Source organism: Schistocerca cancellata, chromosome 8 (assembly GCF_023864275.1).
Source record: "Schistocerca cancellata isolate TAMUIC-IGC-003103 chromosome 8, iqSchCanc2.1, whole genome shotgun sequence".
NCBI lineage: Eukaryota > Metazoa > Arthropoda > Insecta > Orthoptera > Acrididae > Schistocerca > Schistocerca cancellata.
Genome location: NC_064633.1, coordinates 130,279,117 through 130,301,323, shown reverse-complemented (window position 1 = coordinate 130,301,323; position 22,207 = coordinate 130,279,117). Strand labels below are relative to the sequence as shown.

The following is a 22,207-nucleotide window of genomic DNA, read 5'->3' as shown; positions in this document are numbered from 1 at the left end:
GTCGCGTCCTCAAAAGTCTACAAGCGGCTTGGAGTGTTAAAACGTAGAGGGTTAATTCTCCACAAATCACAGAGTCTCTCATACAACTGCCCATAGAAAATGCTGGCACGTGGATCAGAATATTTAATGAGCCTGTGCCTAGATCACACGTATCTGTTTCCCCTCGGCGATTATCTTGTCAGTGTTGCAACCGCCAGCCAAAATTTAATCCTGTAATTGCTTATTTAATTAGCTGCCGGTTGGGGGAACAAGCACAGAATGAGGAGCAAAAATATCTGATAAATACACTGATAGCCATTAAAATTGCTACACCAAGAAGAAATGCAGATGATAAACGGTTATTCATTGGACAAATGTATTATACTAGAAATGACATTTGATTACATTTTCACGCAATTTGAGTGAATAGATCCTGACAAATCAGTAACCAGAACAACCACCTCTGGCCGTAATAACGGCCTTGATACGCCTGGGCATTGAGTCAGACAGAACTTGGATGGCGTGTACAGGTACAGCTGCCCATGCAGCTTCAACACGATACCACAGTTCATCAAGAGTAGTGACTGGCGTATAGTGACGAGCCAGTGGCTCGGCCACCATTGACCTGACATTTACAGTTGGTGACAGATCCGGAGAATGTGCTGGCCATGGCAGCAGTCGAACATTTTCTGTATCCAGAAAGGCCCGTACAGGACCTGCAACATGCGGTCGTGCATTATCCTGCTAAAATGTAGGGTTTCGCAGGAATCGAATGAAGGGTAGAGCCACGGGTCGTAACACATCTGAAATGTAACGTCCATTGTTCAAAGTGCCGTCAGTGTGAACAAGAGGTGACCGAGACGTGTAACCAATGGCACCCCATACCATCACGCCAGGTGATACGCCAGTATGGCGATGACGAATACACGCTTCCAATGTCCGTTCACCGCGATGTCGCCAAACACAGATGCGTCCATCGTAATGCTGTAAACGGAACCTGCATTCATTCGCTAAAATGACTTTTTTCCATTCGTGCACCCAGGTTCTTAGTTGAGTAGACCATCGCGGGCGCTTCTGTCTGTGATGCAGCGTCAAGGGTAACCGCAGCCAGGGTCTCCGAGCTGATAGTCCATGCTGCTGCAAACGTTGTCGAACTGTTCGTGCAGATGGTTGTTGTCTTGCAAACGTCCCCATCTGTTGACTCAGGGATCGAGACGTGGCTGCACGATCCGTTGCAGGCATGCGGATAAGATGCCTGTGATCTCGACTGCTAGTGATACGAAGCCGTTGGGATCCAGAACGACGTTCCGTATTACCCTCCTGAACCCACCGGTTCCATGTTCTGCTAACAGTCATTGGATCTCTACCAACGCGAGCAGCAATGTCGCGATACGATAAACCACAATCGCGGTAGGCTACAATCCGTTCTTTATCAAAGTCGGAAACGTGATGGTACGCATTTCTCCTCCTTACAGCAGACATCCCAACAACGTTTCACCAGGCAACGCCGGTCAACTGCTGTTTGTGTATGAGAAATCGGTCGGAAACATTCCTCATGTCGGCACTTTGTAGGTGTCGCCATCGGCGCCATCCTTGAGTGAATGCTCCGAAAAGCTAATCATTTGCATATCACAGCATCTTCTTCCTGTTAGTTAAATTTCGCGTCTGTAGCACGACGTCTTCGTGCTGTAGCAATTTTAATGGCCAGTAGTGTATCTACGCCTGTATTCTTAATTCTCCATGTCGTTCGGACGTGCATGTATGTCCAACGGACATTGCAGAGAACATCGTAAGAACACAGGCGCTGCACTACAACATTTCATGCCAAGACAAGTTTCTCCCTGTCGGGGGATGACAACAGTTGTGCGCGTACAAGATTTAGTCACACGCTGGCATACGGAAGTTCGGATCGGTCCTGGAGGCCTTGTTGGATGGTTTAGGCGGTTAACGAGACCGTTCAAATAAAGCGGGAAATCCTGATTCATGTCCCGGTCCGGCACATATTTTCATTGTCACTAACACATTGTGCAGTTGGAGCGTGATCTTATTCTCAGTTGTGAATACCTTTCTTGTACATTAACGTAGGCTGCACTGTGCAAACAACGGTTTGGTCACACAATAGACGTAAATCGTAATGGGTACCTCAGCAATAGTAATCTACTTGCAATACTTTGGAATCAATTGTCGTGGTCTTCAGGGAGAGGGAAGGAAGATCAGTGTTTAGCACCCCGTCGACAACGAGGTCATTAGAGCCGGAACACAAGCCTGGATTAAGGAAAGACGGGGAAGGAAATCGTTCTCGCCGTTTCAAAGGAACCATCTCGGCATTTATGTTAATACATGTAGGGAAATCACGGAAGAGCTAAATCAAGATGATCGGACTCAGATTTGGATCACCGTCGCCCCGAACGCGAGTTCAGTGCCCTACCTCGTTCGGTGTAGCATTCAAATGGCTCTGAGCACTATGGGACTTAACATCTGTGGTCATCAGTCCCCTAGAACTTAGAACTACTTAAACCTGACTAACCTAAGGACAGCACACAACACCCAGCCATCACGAGGCAGAGAAAATCCCTGACCCCGCCGGGAATCGAACCCGGGAACCCGGGCGTGGGTGTAGCATTCAGTCACACTGTTCGTTTGCTATCATCTTAATCAGTTAAAAATCGCTGTTCAGCTAATTAATGCTGCTTTTTACAAACGCCACTGTTTCATGTAAGTGACTCCAGTTTCGAAATATGCAGGTGAGCATGATCTTAATGTAAACATGCTGCTCTTTTCTGAAGGTAATAATCAGCATTACGTATGGATCAAAGACTTCACCACCTGCTTTCCAGCCATTTATCGAAACATGAACATAAAAAGATTTTAAAGAGACATTAGGAGGACTATGAATACAACAACCGGTACGTGTTGTTATGCCTACAGAAGATAAACTATTTATTAAATTCAAGAACGCTCGTCAGAATGTTCATTTGTTGTATACGCAGACTTCGAATGTCTCCTTGCCCCTATCACCCACTGTGAAGGGAATCTCTTAAACTCACATGCCACCTTCACACAAAAACACGTACCATATGGAGCAGCGTATCAAATTGCATGCTCATATGATTCTAGTCTTAACCACTTTGAATCTCATGTCGGGGATAATCTCACCGTTTGGTTGCTCACCGAGCTAGAGAATCTCTCTTGGGGTGTTAATAGGCTTTACAGTACCAACATCACAACACATGATCTAATCGGAGAAGGATCAAAAATTTTACGATGATGGAGTTAACTCTCACGTTTTTGGGCTGCTGTTAGATAGAAAAGCTGAAACTCGTCGTAGAGATCATGGCCATCTTATGGGAAGTTCCGCTGTGCAGATCACAGCATATACAATTTGAAGTATATGTTACCACGAAACATACTGTTTTCTTCCCTGATTTAAGTGGGTATGTCTCCCACTTTCTAGTTGAGCAATTGTCAAATTTTAGCTGGGAATAAAATCATGTCAGTGTCCCACCAGAGAGTGTTGAGAAACATGTTTCATTCTCCAAATGAATGACGTCGAAAATTACGTTCCGCTTGCTTGACACGCGACATTTTTTGCAAGTGCCACTCCAGAAACTTGCTGAAACTCTATCTCGGGAGGAAATGCATATTCCATGATCTACATACTCTGATGAGGAAAAGTTTCAGCTTGTGACTAAGAAAGGAGTTTTCCCTTATAAGTATGTGGATAGCAAGACGAAACTCGACGAAACCAAGCTACCTGACAATTCTGCATTTACCAGTACTTTCACAGGCAATGCCATAACTAGTGGATATTATGAGCATGCCATGAATATCTGGTGCGTATTCAACATTCCCAATTTGGTAGATATGCAATACTATACAAGGACAACGACTTGCGCTTGCTTATGGATGTTCTTGAAAAGTTCCAGAGTGTATGCATGACCAAATACTTTCTGGACCCTGTCTTTTATTACACGACACCTGGGTTGTCCTCGGACGCAGTGCTCAAGAAAACGAAGCGCAGCGTAGAACTTCTGGCAATTGCTGATATGCTGCTTTTCTTTGAGTGCGAGACCTGTGGAGGAAATTGTTCAAATGGCTCTATGCACTATGGGACTGAACATCTGAGGTTATCAGTCCCCTAAACTTAGAATTACTTAAACCTAACTAACCTAACGACATCACACATATCCATCCCAAGGCAGAATTCGAACCTGCGACCGTAGCAGCAGCGCGATTCCGGTCTGACACGCCTAGAACCGCTCGGACACAGCGGCCGGCTCTGTGGAGGACTTTGCCAGAGTATCCATAGACACGGCAAGGCAAATAATCCACATTTGGGTGCAGGGTTCAGTGCATCCGTCGATTCAAGTTATATTTTACATTTGGTGGTAAATATTCTATACGGGCTTTGCTGGTTGGTGGGATTCAATGGGTGCCCGACAACGAATACGAGGGATTGGTTCTGGCGGCCGATTCTGATGTAGGGTATGTGGTGCAGGCAGACTTCTTATGCCCTGCTAGTGCGCATTAAGTGACGTGCGCCTTGCTATTGTGTCCAGAGCTACAAGTTCTACAAGTAAGCACTATCCATAAACTGAAGACCACTGTTGTCACAGGCAGAGGTTCATAATTCATTACGGTAATCTCCAACAGTGTCTCAGCTTAGAGATGGAGCTAGGTAGAATCTTCCATGCTATCTCCTTCAATCTGTCCTCCTGGCTGAAGGAGAATATTGAATTAAATACCGAAAAGAGGGCGGACGCGACTAATGATTTCGGAAAAGGTTTTTATAGATTAATGTATAATTCCACTTTTGGTAAGACCGCGCAGAATGTAAGAAATGAATGCCATATTTTTATTAGGACCAAATGGGATGGTCCGTGGCACATAAGAAATGTCATCGCCAGACCATATTGTAGGGAGGTCATTATTTGCAATAAGATCTTTGTTGCTGTGGAGATGAGAAGATTTCAGTAGAGCTTACGAAACCTATTATTTGTGTATGTGTATACTGGACGTCTCCAAACTCCATATACTACGTATACCGCTTCTACTATGAGCTTGCTAAAACTCATTTCCTGGGACCAAAGTTATTTTATATTGATACAGATAGCTTCATCTGTTGGGAGAAGAAGTGCAATAAACTGGAAGTAATTAGGTGTCACAGTAATTAATTTTTCATATTGGGACACACAGCCGATAGTCCTTAAGGTACAGTTCCTCAGAATAAGACGGTTATTGGGTTGCCAATTGTGGAATTTGGGGGTCTAAGATCCAAAATGTATGCATATCGTACAATAGCTGGAGCCATCCAGAAGCAGGCTAAAGGTGTGTGAAATGCGGGATTGTGTGTCCTCATGATCGAAGACTAGTTGCAGGGCCTGTACCGTGGTGTTTGTGGTGCTCCGCCGTTACCTCTGCATTTGGTACAGCTGACTAGTATTCGATCGTGAGGTCACGAGGTGTACGCTGTGCTGCAAGGTGAAGTCGGTTTGTCACCTCATGACGATAAAACAGCCATTTGTCCAGTAGTGGTGGCGAAATCGAAACCCTCCCGTGCTCACTCTATTTATCTGAAGAACGATGGTGGGTGTGGGGGGAGGGGGGGGGGTTGAGAGTGAGGGCTTGTGCCAAATAGTATGGCTCTCTTATCATAGCGTAAATATGGTACATGTGTGATGTACGGTAACCTGCATGTGCGATTGCGTATGTGTCTGTGTGTATGCTTGTGAGTTCATTTGAGTGTGGATGCCTGTGTAAATATGCATGCCTGTGTGTAAATATATGCTGTTTATCTTTTCTTATGAATAAGTAGCATACTGTGTATGCATGAATATGTATAAGCACCATGTGCTTAAGAAAGTTAAAAATGTACAGTATGTATAAAAAGATTAAAAATGCTCTAAAATCATCACAAAGTTAAAAATATTGTAAATGAAGGAAAAAGAATAGTTTACCGTATTTCTCTCTTTTGCACTTTATGTGCATGCGTGATTATGTGAGTGCATATGTAAATGGAATAATTTTGAAGTTCAGTTTCTGCTACCTGTCCAATTCATACAAGGTTTAAGCTGAGTTATATCCAATTCATTTTGGTGCAGTTGTCCGGAATGAACATTTTAGGGCCATCGGCTTCTTTGTATTACTAAATTATTTCAGCTGTTTGAGGTGTAAAATGTTTAGAGCTACCCACTTCAAAATACAAGAAAAGTTTCTTCTGTTTGGGTGGAATTTCACTAGTAATAGTAATAGTATTAGTGTAAGAGATACTGTACGTCTGCAATTGTTGTAATCGGTACTCCAACGTGAAGTAAAAATTTTTTTCAAACAGTACTATTAATTGTAAAACCAAGAACTGGGTATAAAAAAAATTCAAACAGTAACAAGGACTCTGAATTTAAAAGCAGAACTACTTCGTGTTTTGTTGAATCAACAAAATTTTTCGATGTAAAGCTGCATTATTATTGTGAATCTTTTTGTCTGAATAAAAAATTGTTAATCGTTACTATACGTCTTGATTGTTATTTCACAAATCCCTACCCTTACAAATGTATATATATGGTATGCAAGATGTACAAGCTTCTAGTTAGAAGCATGAGGGAGATGACTTTTAACATGAAGCAAAACAATACACAGGGTGGAGAAAAATTGTATCACGAAATTTTAAGCCTGGATCGCTGATGCCTGTCGGAACCAAAATTACTAATGTCGTGTAGGTCCACAACTCACAATTTTTAAACTACGGAAACTAGGCGCCATGCATTCCGATTGGCCGCAGGATTGCCTTGTTGCCGGATGTTCTGGACATCGCATGACTGCAAATGCCTTGCCTGCCAGAGATCGCGATGTATCCAAGGCGGCCCGCACGCTCGGTGGTAGCGCACCAGCCTTCCACTCTGGGGGCGAATCCGCCAGGATCCCGACACACCCATTGTAGTTTCATGATACGACGTACAGGGAACAAACCCGTCAACGGGTGTTAGTTCGCTTACAGAAAGTTTACTTAAAGCAGATGCTCCTATGACGCGACACAAGTTTGGTAACGTCGAACGGTGCTTTGCCGAACTCTTTCAAAGATTTATGGCACTGACCTGATGTGGCTGGTGCCATGCTGCATGTGATCCATTAATTCCTCTTCGTTTCTAGGTGGTTCGCGTCCGAGTGGGTGGACTTAAACATTGAAGACTCCCCACAGGAAAAAGTCCGGTGGCGTGAGGTCTGGTGATCGCGGGAGCCATGTCCTACAAGCACCTCTGCCAATTACCCGACAGTCGATGAGTTCGTTTAAATATCGCCGCACAGCAAAACTGTTACGTGCGGGTTTCCCCATTATGCTGGAGCCACATGCGTAGCTGTATGTCCAGGGGAACATCTTCGAGCAGGCCGGGTAGAGTTTCTTGCAGAAAGTGAAGGTAATTTCCTCCAGTAAGTTGAAGAGGTTCAAATGGCTCTCAGCACTATGGGACTTAACTGCTACGGTCATCAGTCCCCTAGAAATTAGAACTACTTAAACCTAACTAACCTAAGGACAGCACACAACACCCAGCCATCACGAGGCAGAGAAAATCCCTGACCCCGCCGGGAATCGAACCCGGGAACCCGGGCGTGGGAAGCGAGAACGCTACCCCACGACCACGAGATGCGGGCAAGTTGAGGAGGTAGACGAACTGGCCCAATCAGGTGGTCATCCACAATGGCTGCCCAAACGTTGAGCGAAAATCGTTCCTGCTGTTCGTAGACGTACGTGATGTGAGGTTTTCCCCTTGACCAGTAATGGACGTTTCGAGTGTTATAAAGGCGCCGGCCGGTGTGGCCGAGCGGTTCTAGGCTCTTCAGTCTGGAACCGCGCGACCGCTACGGTGGCAGGTTCGAATCCTGCCTCGGGCATGGCTGTGTGTGATGTCCTTAGGTTAGTTAGGTTTAAGTAGTTCTAAGTTCTAGCGGACTGATGACCTCAGATGTTAAGTCCCATAGTGCACAGAGCCAGTTTGTTGTAAAGGCCTTCCCGAAGCAAGATGCACTCGTTGGTGCACTCGAGTAGTTATCGTAGGTGCTTCCCCGAATGGCTCGAGAACTGTATCTTCAAATGCAGCATCCCATCATGTTCGAGGTCTTCCAGCATCACCATGATATACAGCTAACGAGCCTGTTTCGCCACGTCGCCAGTGAATTGCTGTAAACGTTTGCAGGTGTGGGTGGCGTCTTGCTGGGTACCGTTCCTCATACAACCGTCGACCTTCATGCGAACTACCATCGGCTAGTCCATAAACAAAAACCATATCTCGCTGTTCTTCAAACGAATACTATGCTTGCTGTTTGATCACCGGTGACGTATGTGTGCTCCGAAGCGAAACTCACGTGTGAATGCCTCTGACGTGAAGCGGAGACAAACAGCGAACCCTAGTCGACACGTGTGCGTATTACGTTGGCGCAGTGACGGGGCGATGGACGTCTGTGTACGTGAACTTACAACCATAGCGCTGCCCGTCAACCGACGAACAGCAACAGGGCAGTCTCACGGCCAATCGATGTGCGGGTCGCCAAGTGTCCGTAGTTAAAAAATGGTGCGTTTTCGACCTACACAACATTACTAATTTTGGATCCTACTGGCTATGATAAGGGAGCCATACTACTTGGCACAAGCTCTCACTCAGCCAATCACTGACTCTCTCATTCACACCATCGGAGCCGCCACCCCCTCCCCAACCACCCAGACCCCCACCCCCACTCACCCCACCAACACCCTCCTGCTTCAGATAAATAGTGTGAGCACGGGAGGGTTTCGATTTCGTCACCACAACTGGACAAATGGCTGTTTTATGGTAATGAGGTGACAATCCGTGTTCAGCTTGCAGCACAGTGTACACCTCGTGACCTCACGATCGAATACTAGTCAGCTGCACCAAATGCGGACGTTACGACGGAGCACCACAAACACCACGGTACAGGCCCTGCAAGTAGTCTTCGATCATGAGGACACATAATCCCGCATGTCACACACCTTTAGCCTGATTCTGGATGGCTCCAGCTATTGCACGATATGCATCCATTTTGGATCTTAGACCCCCAAATTCCACAATTGGTAATGCATCCGGCTCATCTTTCATTAATCCAATAACCGTCTTGTTCTGAGGAACTGTACCATAAGGATTATCGGCTGTGTGTCTCAATATGAAGAATTCATTACTGTGACACCTAATTACTTCCTGTTGATTGCAGTTCCTCTAACAACAGATGAAGCTATCTGTATCCATATAAAATAACTTTGGTCCCAGGAAATGAGTTTTAGCAAGCTCATAGTAGAAGCGGTATACGTGGTATATAGAGTTTGGAGACGTCCATTATACACATACAGAAATAATAGGTTTCGTAAACTCTACTGAACTCATCTCCACAGCAACAAAGTTATTATTGCAAATAATAACCTGCCTAAAATATGGTCTGGCGATGCCATTTCTTATGCCCCACGCACCATCCCATTTGGTCCTAATCAAAATATAGCACTCATTTCTTACATTCTGTATGGTTTTACCAAAAGTGGTATTATTCAATACTCTATAAAAACCTTTTTCGAAATCACTAGTCGCGTCCACCCTCTTTTCTGTATTCAACTCAATATTGTCCTTCAGCCTGTAGGACAGATTGAAAGAGGTAGCCTCAATGATTCTACCTAACTCCATCTCTAAGCTGAGGCACTGCTGGAGATTACCGTAATGAATTATGAACCTCCGCTGGTGACAAGAGTGGTCGTCAGGTTATGGATAGTGCTTTCTTGTAGAACTTGTAGCTCTGGACACAATAACAAGGCGCATGTCACTTCATGCTTACTAGCAGGGCATATGAAGTCTGCCTGCATCACATTCCCTACATCAGAATCGGCTGCCAGAACCAATCCCTCGTATTCGTTGTCGGGTACCCATTGAATCCCACCAACCAGCAAAGCCCATATAGGATATTTAAAACCAAATATAAAATATAACTTGAATCGAGGGATGCACTGAACCCTGCACCCATATGTGGATAATTTGGCTTGGCGTGTATATGGATAAACTGGCAAAGACCTCCACATAGCCCGTCCGCTGTGACCGAGCGGTTCTAGGCGTGTCAGACCGGAATCGCGCTGCTGCTACGGTCGCAGGTTCGAATTCTGCCTTGGGCATGGATGTGTGTGATGTCCTTAGCTTAGTTAGGTATAAGTAGTTCTAAGTGTAGGGGACAGATGACCTCAGATGTTAAGTCCCATAGTGCTCAGAGCCATTCGAACCACTTCCTGGCCGGCCGCTGGAGGCCGAGCTCTTCTATTCGCTTCAGTCTGGAACCGCGCGACCGCTACGGTTGCAGGTTCGAATCCTGCCTCGGGATGGATGTGTGTGATGTCCCTAGGTTAGTTAGGTTTAAGTAGTTCTAAGTTCAAGGGGATTGATGATCTCAGATGTTAAGTCCTATAGTGTTCAGAGCCATTTGAGCCATTTTTGAACCACTTCCTCCACAGATCTCGCTCTCAAAGAAAAACAGCATATCAGCAACAGTCAAAAGTTCTATGCTGCGCTTCGTTTTCTTGAGCATTGCGTCCCAGAACAAGCCAGGTGTCGTGTAATAAAAGACGGGATCCAGAAAGTATGTGGTCATGCATACACTCTGGAATTTTTCAATAACATCCGTAAGCAAGCGCAAGTCGTTGTCCTTGTATAGTCTTGCATATTCACCAAACTGGAAATGTTGAATTCGCGGCAGATATTCACGGCATGCTCATAATATCCACTAGTTATGGCATTGCCAGTGAAAGTACTGGTAAATGCAGAATTGTCAGGTAGCTTGGTTGCGTCGAGTTTCGTCTTGCTATCCACATACTCATAAGGGAAAACTCCTTTCTTAGTCACAAGGTGAAACTTTTCCTCATCGGAGTATGGAGATCGTGGAATATGCATATCCTCCAGAGGTAGAGTTTCAGCAAGTTTCTGGAGTGGCGCCTGCATAAAACGTCGCGTGTCAAGCAAGCGGAGCCTAATTTTCGGCGCCATTCATTTGGTGAATGAAATTTTTTCTCAACACTGTCAGGCGGGACACTGACATGATTTTCCACCCAGCTAAAATTAGCCATTGCTCAACTAGAAAGTGAGCGACATACTCACTTAAATCAGGGAAGAAAACAGGTATGTGTCGTGGTAACATATACTTGAAATTGCATGTGTTGTGACCTGTACAGCGGAACTTCCCATAAAATGGCCATGATCTCTACGACGAGTCTCAACTTTTCTATCCAACAGCAGCCCAAAAATGTGAGAGTTAACTCCATCATCGTAAATTTTTTTATCTTCCTCCGATTAGATCATGTGTTGTGATGCTGGAAGTGTAAAGCCTATTAACACCCCATGAGGGTTTTTCTAGCTCAGTGAAGAACCAAGCAGTGAGATTATCGACTATATGAGATTCAAAGTGGTTTAAGACTTGAATCATATGAGTATGCAATTTCATACGCTGCTTCATGTGGTACGTGTTTTTGTGTGAAGGTGGTGTGTGAGTTTAAGAGATTCCCTTCACATTGGGTGATAGGGGCAAGGAGACATTCGAAGTCTGCGTATCCAACAAATGAACATTGTTCCTACTGGCGAGCATTGTTAAATTTAATATTTTTTTTATTCTGTAAGCATAACGACACGTACCGGTTGTTGGATTCATAGTCCTCCTGATGTCTGTTTAAATACTTTTTATGTTCATGTTTCGACTGAAAGGGTACAGTACCGCCAGACATTGAAAATCGGTACAACATTCTTCGTTATTCTTGTCAGAACAAAATATTTTTTGTAATAACAACTCAATTTCACTTAATACACCGAAGCCGGATATCAGTGTAGGAAAGAAGGACAATTTATTTATTTACATGATCACATGTGCACTCCCACAAAATAAATCCCTACATCCAGTTTGGTGAAATCTGTGAAATGAATGAATGTATGGTCGTCTGTTAACCGCAGATAGTGAATGTGCAATATATGATCATATTTGTGACGGTCCTTTGGTCACCTTTGGTGGAACAAAGAGATGAAATTTACCTGAGCTTTGAGCGAATGAAATGTGGCTGACCAATACGGTAGCATGGTGTTCCCCCACCTCAGCGGATATGCGAGATGACCTGAAGAACGGCCATGTTTCAGCACTTTGGCGCTGGATCTTGTGTTGGCAAGACCTGTCTTAGGTGTGCTCCGTAAAGACAAAAGAGTGGAGAGATTGGTATGCGTGTGAAATACTTAAGAGTAGTTTGGAATAATTATTTCTCTATTTCAGGAAGTTTTGGGGGGAGAATTAAATGACAGGCAGGTAATATTAAGGGGATCGTAGTAATCTGCGGAAGTCACCAACGGTCACAATGAAACCCCGTGTAGCAATAAGTTGAAACACTTGCCAGTGCTGGTATTAAGTTGAAATACTTCCGAGTGCTAAAGTTAAGCTGAATTACTGGCGTGTGTACTATAAGTTGGAAATATTTGAGAAATGGCGTGTGCTGGACTTGAAATTAGAGACGAACGCTTCCACGTGGTGAGTACTGTGTGAGTCTCAATCTATGTATGAGACAAAGGATAAAGAGAAGTACTCGTCCATGGTATCAGTTGAGGACTCGCGTGTGTGACGAATATAATCTTAATATTACTTTGCGTGTTATGTTTCTGTGTGACGCTAGATTCAAACTCTAATACTCTGAGAGAGAAGCAAGGTGAGTCATCCGTCTATCCAGCAACGCCACTTGCCTTGCACTGCACAGGAAGACGTGCATATATCCTCCAGAGTTCGTAGTAGGAAAGAAAAGTTACGAAGTGGGGCAGTGTCGTGTGAAACTGCGATGAATACTAATTGAAGTGGGAAAGCTGAAAGTGAAGTGATTCTAACGTTGAGACTATTCTTTGTGCTGTGTTCTATGTAGCCAGTGTGATGTATTTCATGTAATTTAAGTATGTGTGATTTGCATGGGAGAGTAGCAAGATAGGTTCAGAGGCAGTGGGTTATGCATGTTCCTTTTTGTACCACTCGGTCTGGAGTAAATTTTCGTGATGATGGGTGTGAGAGTCGAAGTGTGAGACATAGCATAAGATCCACCATCCTATCCAGAAAGTGCACTGTAGCGTTACATAATTACGAGACCATATGATAGAGAATCACCAACGTAAAGTCATGCCCACTGGGCGGAGTTTCTCATGTGTAATTGTTGTATAAAATGTAATGGTGTGTTTAGGTTATCTTTGAATCATAACAGAATTTATCGGAATAAAAAAGATAGTGAAAAGAAAAAGATTGGTGGCTTTGTTCTTCGAATAATGTGTAGTCATGATATCCAGAATTTATAATGTGTGCGTCATTCATATTCAGTGCGATGGCCACGTGTTGATCAAAGCCATTGGGTAAGAAAGAAAATGTGGTATTGCCAGAGCGTAGTGAACAATCAGAGTTGTGTAAATTCCTAATAGTCAGATGTGCGTATCCGTTTCCGTTGCGTAATATTCAAACAGGAGAATAGTTTGTAGCTTAATTGTGAGTACTAGAGCTCATAATCAGTCATTGATGTTACTCGATAAAAAAAGAATAAATCCACTCGTTTGGCAGACCACTCATCTTGCAGGCCTGACTGCTCGATGCCACAGTATGAGCAAGCCATGTGGGTGCCTCTCACGACAATTGGCTGTAAAGCAGGTGGTCATGTCTTTGATCCATACGTAATGCTGATTATTATCTTCAGAGAAGAGCAGCATGTTTACATGAAGATCATGCTCACCTGCGTATTTCGAAAAATGAAGTAGTCCAACTACAATATGTTTGTCCTGCACATCTGGCTTGCTTTTCTGCTTCTTCTTCAGGTCATGAACATGAACCGATATTCCAGGATTTTGCGCCTGAAATTTTGGTATGTTCTGAATCTTTATTGGGAAATCGAAAGCGTCAAAGTTTTAACATTCACGAATGTTAAGACGTATTCTGTATCGAGATATGCACTGCGGATGGATTGTGTAATTTCTTTCGCAAACCAGGGTTTATCCTGTCCATTTTGAATGTTAATACAATGCCGCTTGTTCTTAATATCCTCAGGGACTCTGATACGAGGGTCACTCCAAAATAAATGCGCACTATTTTTGTAAAAATACGGTTTTCATTTTGCATGTGTGAAAGTTTTACAGTGTGTAGATACAACCTTCCCGCTTGTTTCAAACTTAGTTCAACTTGTTCCCGTGAGTGACGCCGTCACAGCAGGTCTTCAAGATGGCTGCTACACTTGATGTTCCTCAGAAGCAACGTGCTGTCATAGAATTCCTGTGCTGTGAAAACGAGACAGTGGGAAACATCCCCAAGAGGCTGAAAAACTGTATGGATCGCTGTACCGTTAGTCGACGGGCAAGCAGATTAAGTGATGAAAGCGGGCACAGCAATATTGAGGACTGTCCTCGCAGCGGCAGGCCTCGTACTGCACACACTCCAGACAATGTGCAGAGAGTTAACAAATTGGTGACTGCTGACAGACGCATGACAGTGAACGAATTGTCACGCTACGTTGGGATACGGGAGGGAAGTGTTTGCAGAATACTGAAAGTGTTGGCGTTAAAAAAGGTTTGTGCCATGTAGGTTCCCAGGATGTTGAGAGTGGTTCACAAAGAAACAAGAAAAACGATATGCAGCGAACTTTTCGAACAGTACGAGAATGATGGAGATGAATTTCTTGGAAGAAATGTGACAGGTGATGAAACATGGCTCCACCATTTTTCACCAGAGATGAAGAGGCAATCAATGGAGTGGCATAATGCAAATTCACCCAAGAAATAAAAATTCAAAACCACACTTTCTGCTGGAAAAGTTATGGCTACGGTGTTTTTCGATTCCGAAGGACTCTTGCTTGTGGACATCATGCCAAGTGGAACCACCATAAATTCTGATGCATATATAACGACACTGAAGAAACTCCAAGCTCGACTGAGTCGTGTTCGACCACATCGGCAAAAGCAGAATGTTTTGCTGTTGCAGAACGATGCACAGCCACATGTCAGTCAAAAAACCATAGAAGCGATCACAAAACCCGGATGGACAACACTGAAACACCCGCCATACAGTCCTGACCTGGCTCCATGTGACTATCATCTCTTTGGAAAACTGAAAGATTCTCTTCGTGGAAAAAGCTTTGAAGATGATGACTCTTTTGCACGCTGCCAAACAGTGGCTCCCAGACGTTGGTCCAGAATTTTACCATGCGGGTATACAGGCGTTGGCTTCAAGATGACGTAAGGCAGTTGAGAGGGATGGAAATTATGTGGAGAAACGAAAATATTGTTCCTATAAGATGTATCTACACACTGTAAAACTTTCAAACATGTAGAATAAAAGATGGATTTAAAAAAAATAGTGTGCATTTCTTTTTGAGTGACCCTCATACTTAGTAGTAGGGGATGCGTGATAGGTTCACCTTGAGCATCAGGTGTATAAAGTATGTGTATGTGTGTGCCAACTTGACCAAAGAAAATGGCTATATCCAATTGTAAGGACGCTATGGATTTGACTTGGAATACTGTGATAGCAAAAGGAAAAGTATGTCAGATCATAAGAACGGTCAGATATTTATATTTCCAGAGTCACAGCCATCAGCAGGGTGTATTAAGAATACTTCACTCGTCGTTGAATGTCGTCCAATTGAAACCACCATTTAATTGTAAATACAGTGATAAAATATATATGTAGCCAGTTTCCTAGGACTATTCTGTCTGGGGTGCATGGCGCTCAGGGGCGGTGGCTTGTGGCGGGAATGATTCACATTTCCAGCTAACGTCAGAAGGCGTCCGAATGGAAAGGCCTGTTGGCATAGAGGAATGTACCTGACCTAACCGTGTCGTTCTCTAGCCAGCTGAATAGTGAACTAATACACACTATGTGTTGGACAGCTGACATGACCGCAGGTGTCCTTGGTGGAAATTTGAGAAGATTCAATATGGACTTGTGTTTGCACTGCACCCATGTAAATTGTCCAGTTTAATGCTTCTGCACATTTCCCGTCTTTATTAGTTTGAGAGAACACAGTCTATGGTGTGTGTTGTGTGCATCTACCAGGTGGTGGACAGATGGAAGACACGTTTGTTGATTCTCTAGACATGAGAAACACCTTAGTTGACTCTGTGAGGTATAAAGATGATTTGGAGTCTGTTATGTCACTGACATCGATATTCGTGAGTGGAAATATCAGTTTCCTCTATTTTTTTCGAGTTTTCACATAAAGGTATTCGCAGGCCATATAAGTTTCTAGTTACTCAGTGGTTTACGGCATGCTGCACCTCGTTAAAGTTTCGGGTTTCTAGAGACATAATTTCCAGGCTATATCTTCGGAATTATACTGCGCAAGCGATACCGCTATGCAAGCGATGTTGCTAAGTGGTTGATATCGAAAAGTATTGCGAAAAAGGTATAATATTCTGGCAAACCATGTTTTATTGTAATCCCAGAGTTTGGAGACGGGTGTATAAAAAAAGCAAGCAAGCAGGTAGAGACCAGAAACAGTGCCGCCTTTGCGCCGAGGGGAACCGACCCGGCCTTTGTACATCAGTGTTCACAGTATATGTACAAGTGTCTGGTGGTGGAGAGCTATATGCAGGATGCAGAAGTGATGATTTTGTATGATTTTGTATGGCGCAGGAGACGAACTGCGTGTTTACTACAGCGATACAGTGATATATAGCCAGGCTAGAGATCGGTTACACGCTGAAATATAGAAGCTTCCGTCGTCAGTGGCAGAGAAGTGCAATCGAGGAAGTGTCTTCCCATATTTGACGATCTGTAGACCACTTTTGCAAGGTTTAACTGTAAGTGCAATCTGGTGATCTGTACAAAATAGTTTTTCTGCTGAAAGTCTCGTCTACAGGAAAAAAGGCTGACAGCGCCCTCACACTGGCAGCATCAGTAATTTGGCAGGTAAATTCAATAAGAGCCAATCAGAATGCTCCATTAATTCACAAGACATCGTTTGCTCTGGGACATAGGAGACACTATGTACTGGTCCTAGCAAGATGGGGGTAAGGTATCCACAGCAGGATGCTGTACCTCATCTGCCATTGTGGTATTGGGACATCTCCAGCAGCTGTAGGACATTGAAAATTCAAGCCATTTTTCTTTTCTGCAGGACAGTGCTTCAAATTCTCTTTGTGTAATTGTTCTGATTTTCACATCTGTGCTTAGACAGTGCTCTCTTTTCAAACAACAAGAATGGTTTTATGATTAACGATGTTTACTTAGGTGTGCACATACACGATGAAGGTTTTTAGCACGGAGAACGTTCACCATTTTTGAGACGTATGTTGAGAGCAGGGTATCATAGTCATCATCATCATTTAAGATTGATTATGCCTTTCAGCGTTGAGTCTGGAGCATAGTCCCCCTTATAAAATTCTTCCATGATCCCCTATTCAGTGCTAACATTGGTGCCTCTTCTGATGTTAAGCCTATTAATTCAAACTCATTGTTAACCGAATTCAGGTACCTTCTCCTTGGTCTGCCCCGACTCCTACCCTCTACTGCTGAACCCATGAGTCTCTTGGGTAACCTTGCTTCTCCCATGCGTGTAACATGACCCCACCATATCAGCCTGTTCGCCCTAATTGCTACATCTATAGAGTTCATTCCCAGTTTTTCTTTGATTTCCTCATTGTGGATACCCTCCTGCCATTGTTCCCATCTACTAGCACCTGCAATCATCCTAGCTACTTTCATATCCGTAACCTCAACCTTGTTGATAAGGTAACCTGAATCCACCCAGCTTTCGCTCCCATACAACAAAGTTGGTCGAAAGATTGAACGGTGCACAGATAACTTAGTCTTGGTACTGACTTCCTTCTTGCAGAAGAGAGTAGAACGTAGCTGAGCGCTCACTGCATTAGCTTTGCTACACCTCGCTTCCAGTTCTTTCACTATGTTGCCATCCTGTGAGAATATGCATCCTAAGTACTTGAAACTGTCCACCTGTTCTAACTTTGTTCCTCCTATTTGGCACTCAATCCGTTTATATCTCTTTCCCACTGACATTACTTTCGTTTTGGAGATGCTAATCTTCATACCATAGTCCTTACATTTCTGATCTAGCTCTGAAATATTACTTTGCAAACTTTCAATCGAATCTGCCATCACAACTAAGTCATCCGCATATGCAAGACTGCTTATTTTGTGTTCACATATCTTAATCTCACCCAGCCAGTCTATTGTTTTCAACATATGATCCATAAATAGTATGAACAACAGTGGAGACAGTTTACAGCCTTGTCTTACCCCAGAAACTACTCTGAACCATGAACTCAATTTACCGTCAACTCTACCTGCTGCCTGACTATCCATGTAAAGACCTTTAATTGCTTACAAAAGTTGGCCTCCTATTCCATAATCTCGTAGAACAGACAATAACTTCCTCCTAGGAACCCGGTCATATGCCTTTTCTAGATCTATAAAGCATAGATACAATTCCCGGTTCCACTCATAACACTTCTGCATTATTTGCCGTTAGCTAAAGATCTGGTCCTGACAACCTCTAAGAGGCCTAAACCCACACTGATTTTCATCCAGTTGGTCCTCAACTAACACTCGCACTTTCCTTTCAACAATACCTGAGAAGATTTTACCCACAACGCTGATTAAAGAGATACCTCTGTAGTTGTTACAATCTTTTCTGTTTCCATGTTTAAAGATTGGTGTGATTACTGCTTTTGTCCAGTCTGATGGAACCTGTCCCGACTCCCAGGCCATTTCAATTATCCTGTGTAGCCATTTAAGACCTGACATTCCACTGTATTTGATGAGTTCCGACTTAATTTCATCCACCCCAGCTGCTTTATTGCACTGCAATCTATTGACCATTTTCTCTACTTCCTGAAATGTGATCCTATTTCCATAATCATTCCTATCCCACTGTACCTCGAAATCTGAAACGTTGCTGATCGTATTTTCACCTACATTGAGCAACTCTTCAAAATATTCCCTCCATCTGCCCAAGGAATCCACAGGATTCACCAGCAGTTTTCCTGACCTGTCCAAAATACTTGTCATTTCCTTCTTACCTCCCTTTCGAAGACTGCTAATTACACTCTAGAATGGTTTTCCAGCAGCTTGACCCAAAGTCTCCAACCTGTTTCCAAAGTCTTCCCAAGATTTCTTCTTGGATGCTGCAATTACCTGTTTGGCTTTGTTTCTTTCTTCAACATAACTTTCTCTGTCTACCTGAGTTCTAGTATGTAGCCATTTTTGATACGCCTTCTTCTTCCTTTTAAGGATGCCTTGACTGTGTCATTCCATCAAGATGTTTGCTTCATCCTACCTTTACACACTACTGTTCCAAGACATTCTTTAGCCACTTCTAGTACTGTGTCCCTGTAGCTTGTCCAGTCCCTTTCCAATGACTGTAATTGACTACATTCAACTAACTGGTACCTTTCTGAGATCGCTGTTATGTACTTGTGCCTGATTTCCTTATCCTGAAGTTTCTCCACTCTTATCCTCCTACATATGGACCTGACCTCCTGCACTTTCGGCCTCACAATCCCAATTTCACTGCAGATTAAATAATGGTCAGTGTCATCAAAGAATCCCCTGAATACACGTGTGTCCCTCACAGCCTTCCTGAATTCCTGATCTGTTATTATATAGTCAATGACAGATCTGGTTCCCCTGCCTTCCAAAGTATACCGTTCTCATGTTTAAAAAAGGAGTTTGTGATTACTAAGCCCATACTGGCACAGAAATCCAAGAGTTGTTTCCTGTTCCTATTGGCCTCCATATCCTCTCCAAATTTACCTATAACCTTTTCATACCCTTCTGTTCGATTCCCAATCCTGGCATTAAAATCACCCATGAGCATAACACTGTCCTTGTCCTTCACTCTAACAACTACATCACTGAGTGCCTCATAAAAACTATCCATCTTATCTTGATCTGTCCCTTCACAATGCAAATATACTGACACAATCCTAATTTTCTTGTTAGACACTGTCAAATCTATCCACATCAGTCGTTCGTTTACATATCTTATTGCAACTACGCTGGATTCCATTTCTTTCCTAATGTAAAGCTCTACACCCCGTTGTGCTATACCTGCTTTGACTCCTGATAGGTAGATCTTGTATTCTCCCAATTCCTCTTCTTTCTCACCCCTTACCCGAATGTCACTAACAGCTAAAACGTCCAGACCCATCTTACTTGCAGCCTCTGCCAGCTCTACCTTCTTCCCAGAGTAGCCCCCATTGATGTTAATAGCTTCCCATCTTATTACCATTTGTTTGCCAAGTCGTATCTTAGGAGTCCCTAGTTTGTCAGTTAGAGGTAGGGCTCCGTCACCTCCAAAGGTCCGAGGCATTTTGCTCTGATTGTCACCAGCATCATATTTAAAGTACCAGGGAAGCAGGTTGCTAGCCTTACTTGCCCTGAGTCCCATTGAGTTTTACCCCTAACGGTTGAGGGACTAACCGGTGGATTTAATAGTCTTTGCCGTATGAGCACAAAGGTGACCACGACTCAGAATATGTCCGAGATGCCCAGCCTTATTCCAAAGTAACTGGTATCCCGACTGTCGGGACCACTTACTTGGCCATTCATAGATTGCCCGTGGTTCATGAACTAGGACATGACTACAGGAACCCACACCATGAAACATAGTCTGTAGGCATTATTTCGACAGTTTGCAATTAGTGAGCTTGTTTTCTGAGCATTATACTTGCATTATCTTGACAATTTACGAGTTGTTTTCGTGTCTGTACATCAATGTACTGCATTATTTCGGTGATATACGAGTAGTATGCAGGTCTGCATGCTGTGCAGTGCATTATTTAGACAGTTTACAACTAGTGAGTGTGTTTCCAGAGCCTTTTGCATGCATTATTTGACAATTTACGAGTTGTTTGCGTCTCTGTACATCAGTGTACTGCATTATTCCGGTGATTTACGAGTAGTTTGCACGTCTGTAGGCTATTTGCTCTGATCCCAAAGACGTCAGGGCGAGTGTTTTCTATCAGTGTAGTAAATAAACTATGTGAAATCCGTCAATAAGTAAGTTGTTCCAAAATAAATAAAATACACTAATACACTATCATCTCCCCAGCAGCTGGACACAGATTGAGTCCTTTTGCCGCAATTTTTCCTCAGACACCATAGGATGACAGTGCCCTCTGATGGCATAGTGTGTACTGGGTCAGTTGGACTCCGGACCTCATGGTGAACACACTGGCTGGAACTACTGCCTGTGGCAACTCAAACTGTTTAAATAAAGACTGCCTGAAAAATAAAGACTTATGTCTCGCCTATCCAGCACAGACTGAGTCCTTTTCCCGCCAATTTCAAGGAAGAGGTGGCGGTTGGATGACTTAGTTTAGTGGAAGTAGCCCAAGTGGCCATTTTTCTGCCAAAATTTGATCCTCCCGCCATTATCTAGGGGAGTGGGGGCTGGGGAGGTAGAGGGGAGGAGGTTCAGTTAGTGGCAGTAGCCCAATTGATCTATTTTCCCACCAATATTTGAACTATCTATCGCTGCCATCTTGGATCCGCTATCTTGAATAAATTTGGCAACAATGCAGAGTGGGGCTACACTGCCCTTGACCCACTACTCTTGATAACCTGTCAGCAGTATCCAATCCAACAACTGCACCAGAGATATGTCGTCTTGTGTAAGCGTTGTCGACCGCCGTGGTGTATTCTACCTGTTTACATACCTCTCTATTTGAATACTTATGCCTACACCAGTTTCTTTGGCGCTTTAGTGTATTTATATCATGCGAACCATTATGCATGGTACAATACTTCTGAAAACTTCAGGTAGGAGACCGGTATCTAACAGCAGTGTGATTCCCTCGGTAAGAAAACGCTCTTTGAGAGGCTCCATGGAGCGGCAGAGACACTCTACTGAAGGCGATTTGTCTGTTGCTGGCAATCGGATGTACTGGGTATAATTGTTCGTGACATATTGTAGTGGAGGATCACATACAATCCACTGTCTATTACAGCGATAAACGAAGACGCGTATGCGTGCGATATCGAAGTAACTGTACAGAAGTGACCTGACAGAAAAGTATGTTCAATTCTGGCTGAAATGTTGTAGACGGTGAAAGAAAACAGTCAGTGTTGCGCAACGTCCGGGAAAACCATAAACCAGTGTAAAGACAGAATATTTCGTGCAGGCATGCATGACGCTGCACAAAACAGGCTACTGCCTGTGAGACTGATATCGGAGGAATTAGGG

General features: G+C 43.7%; 1 protein-coding gene across 1 annotated transcript in view; it reads right to left on the bottom strand.

Moving 5' to 3' along the window:
• The window catches only part of LOC126095421 (protein O-mannosyl-transferase TMTC2-like), a 1,040,622-nt gene extending 1,020,212 nt beyond the window's left edge, over positions 1–20,410 (bottom strand). The window contains exon 1 of the mRNA XM_049910218.1: positions 19,711–20,410. Coding sequence (XP_049766175.1) covers positions 19,711–20,410 — 700 coding nt within the window. The remainder of the gene's footprint in view (positions 1–19,710) is intronic.
• Positions 20,411–22,207: the final 1,797 nt, after the last annotated feature.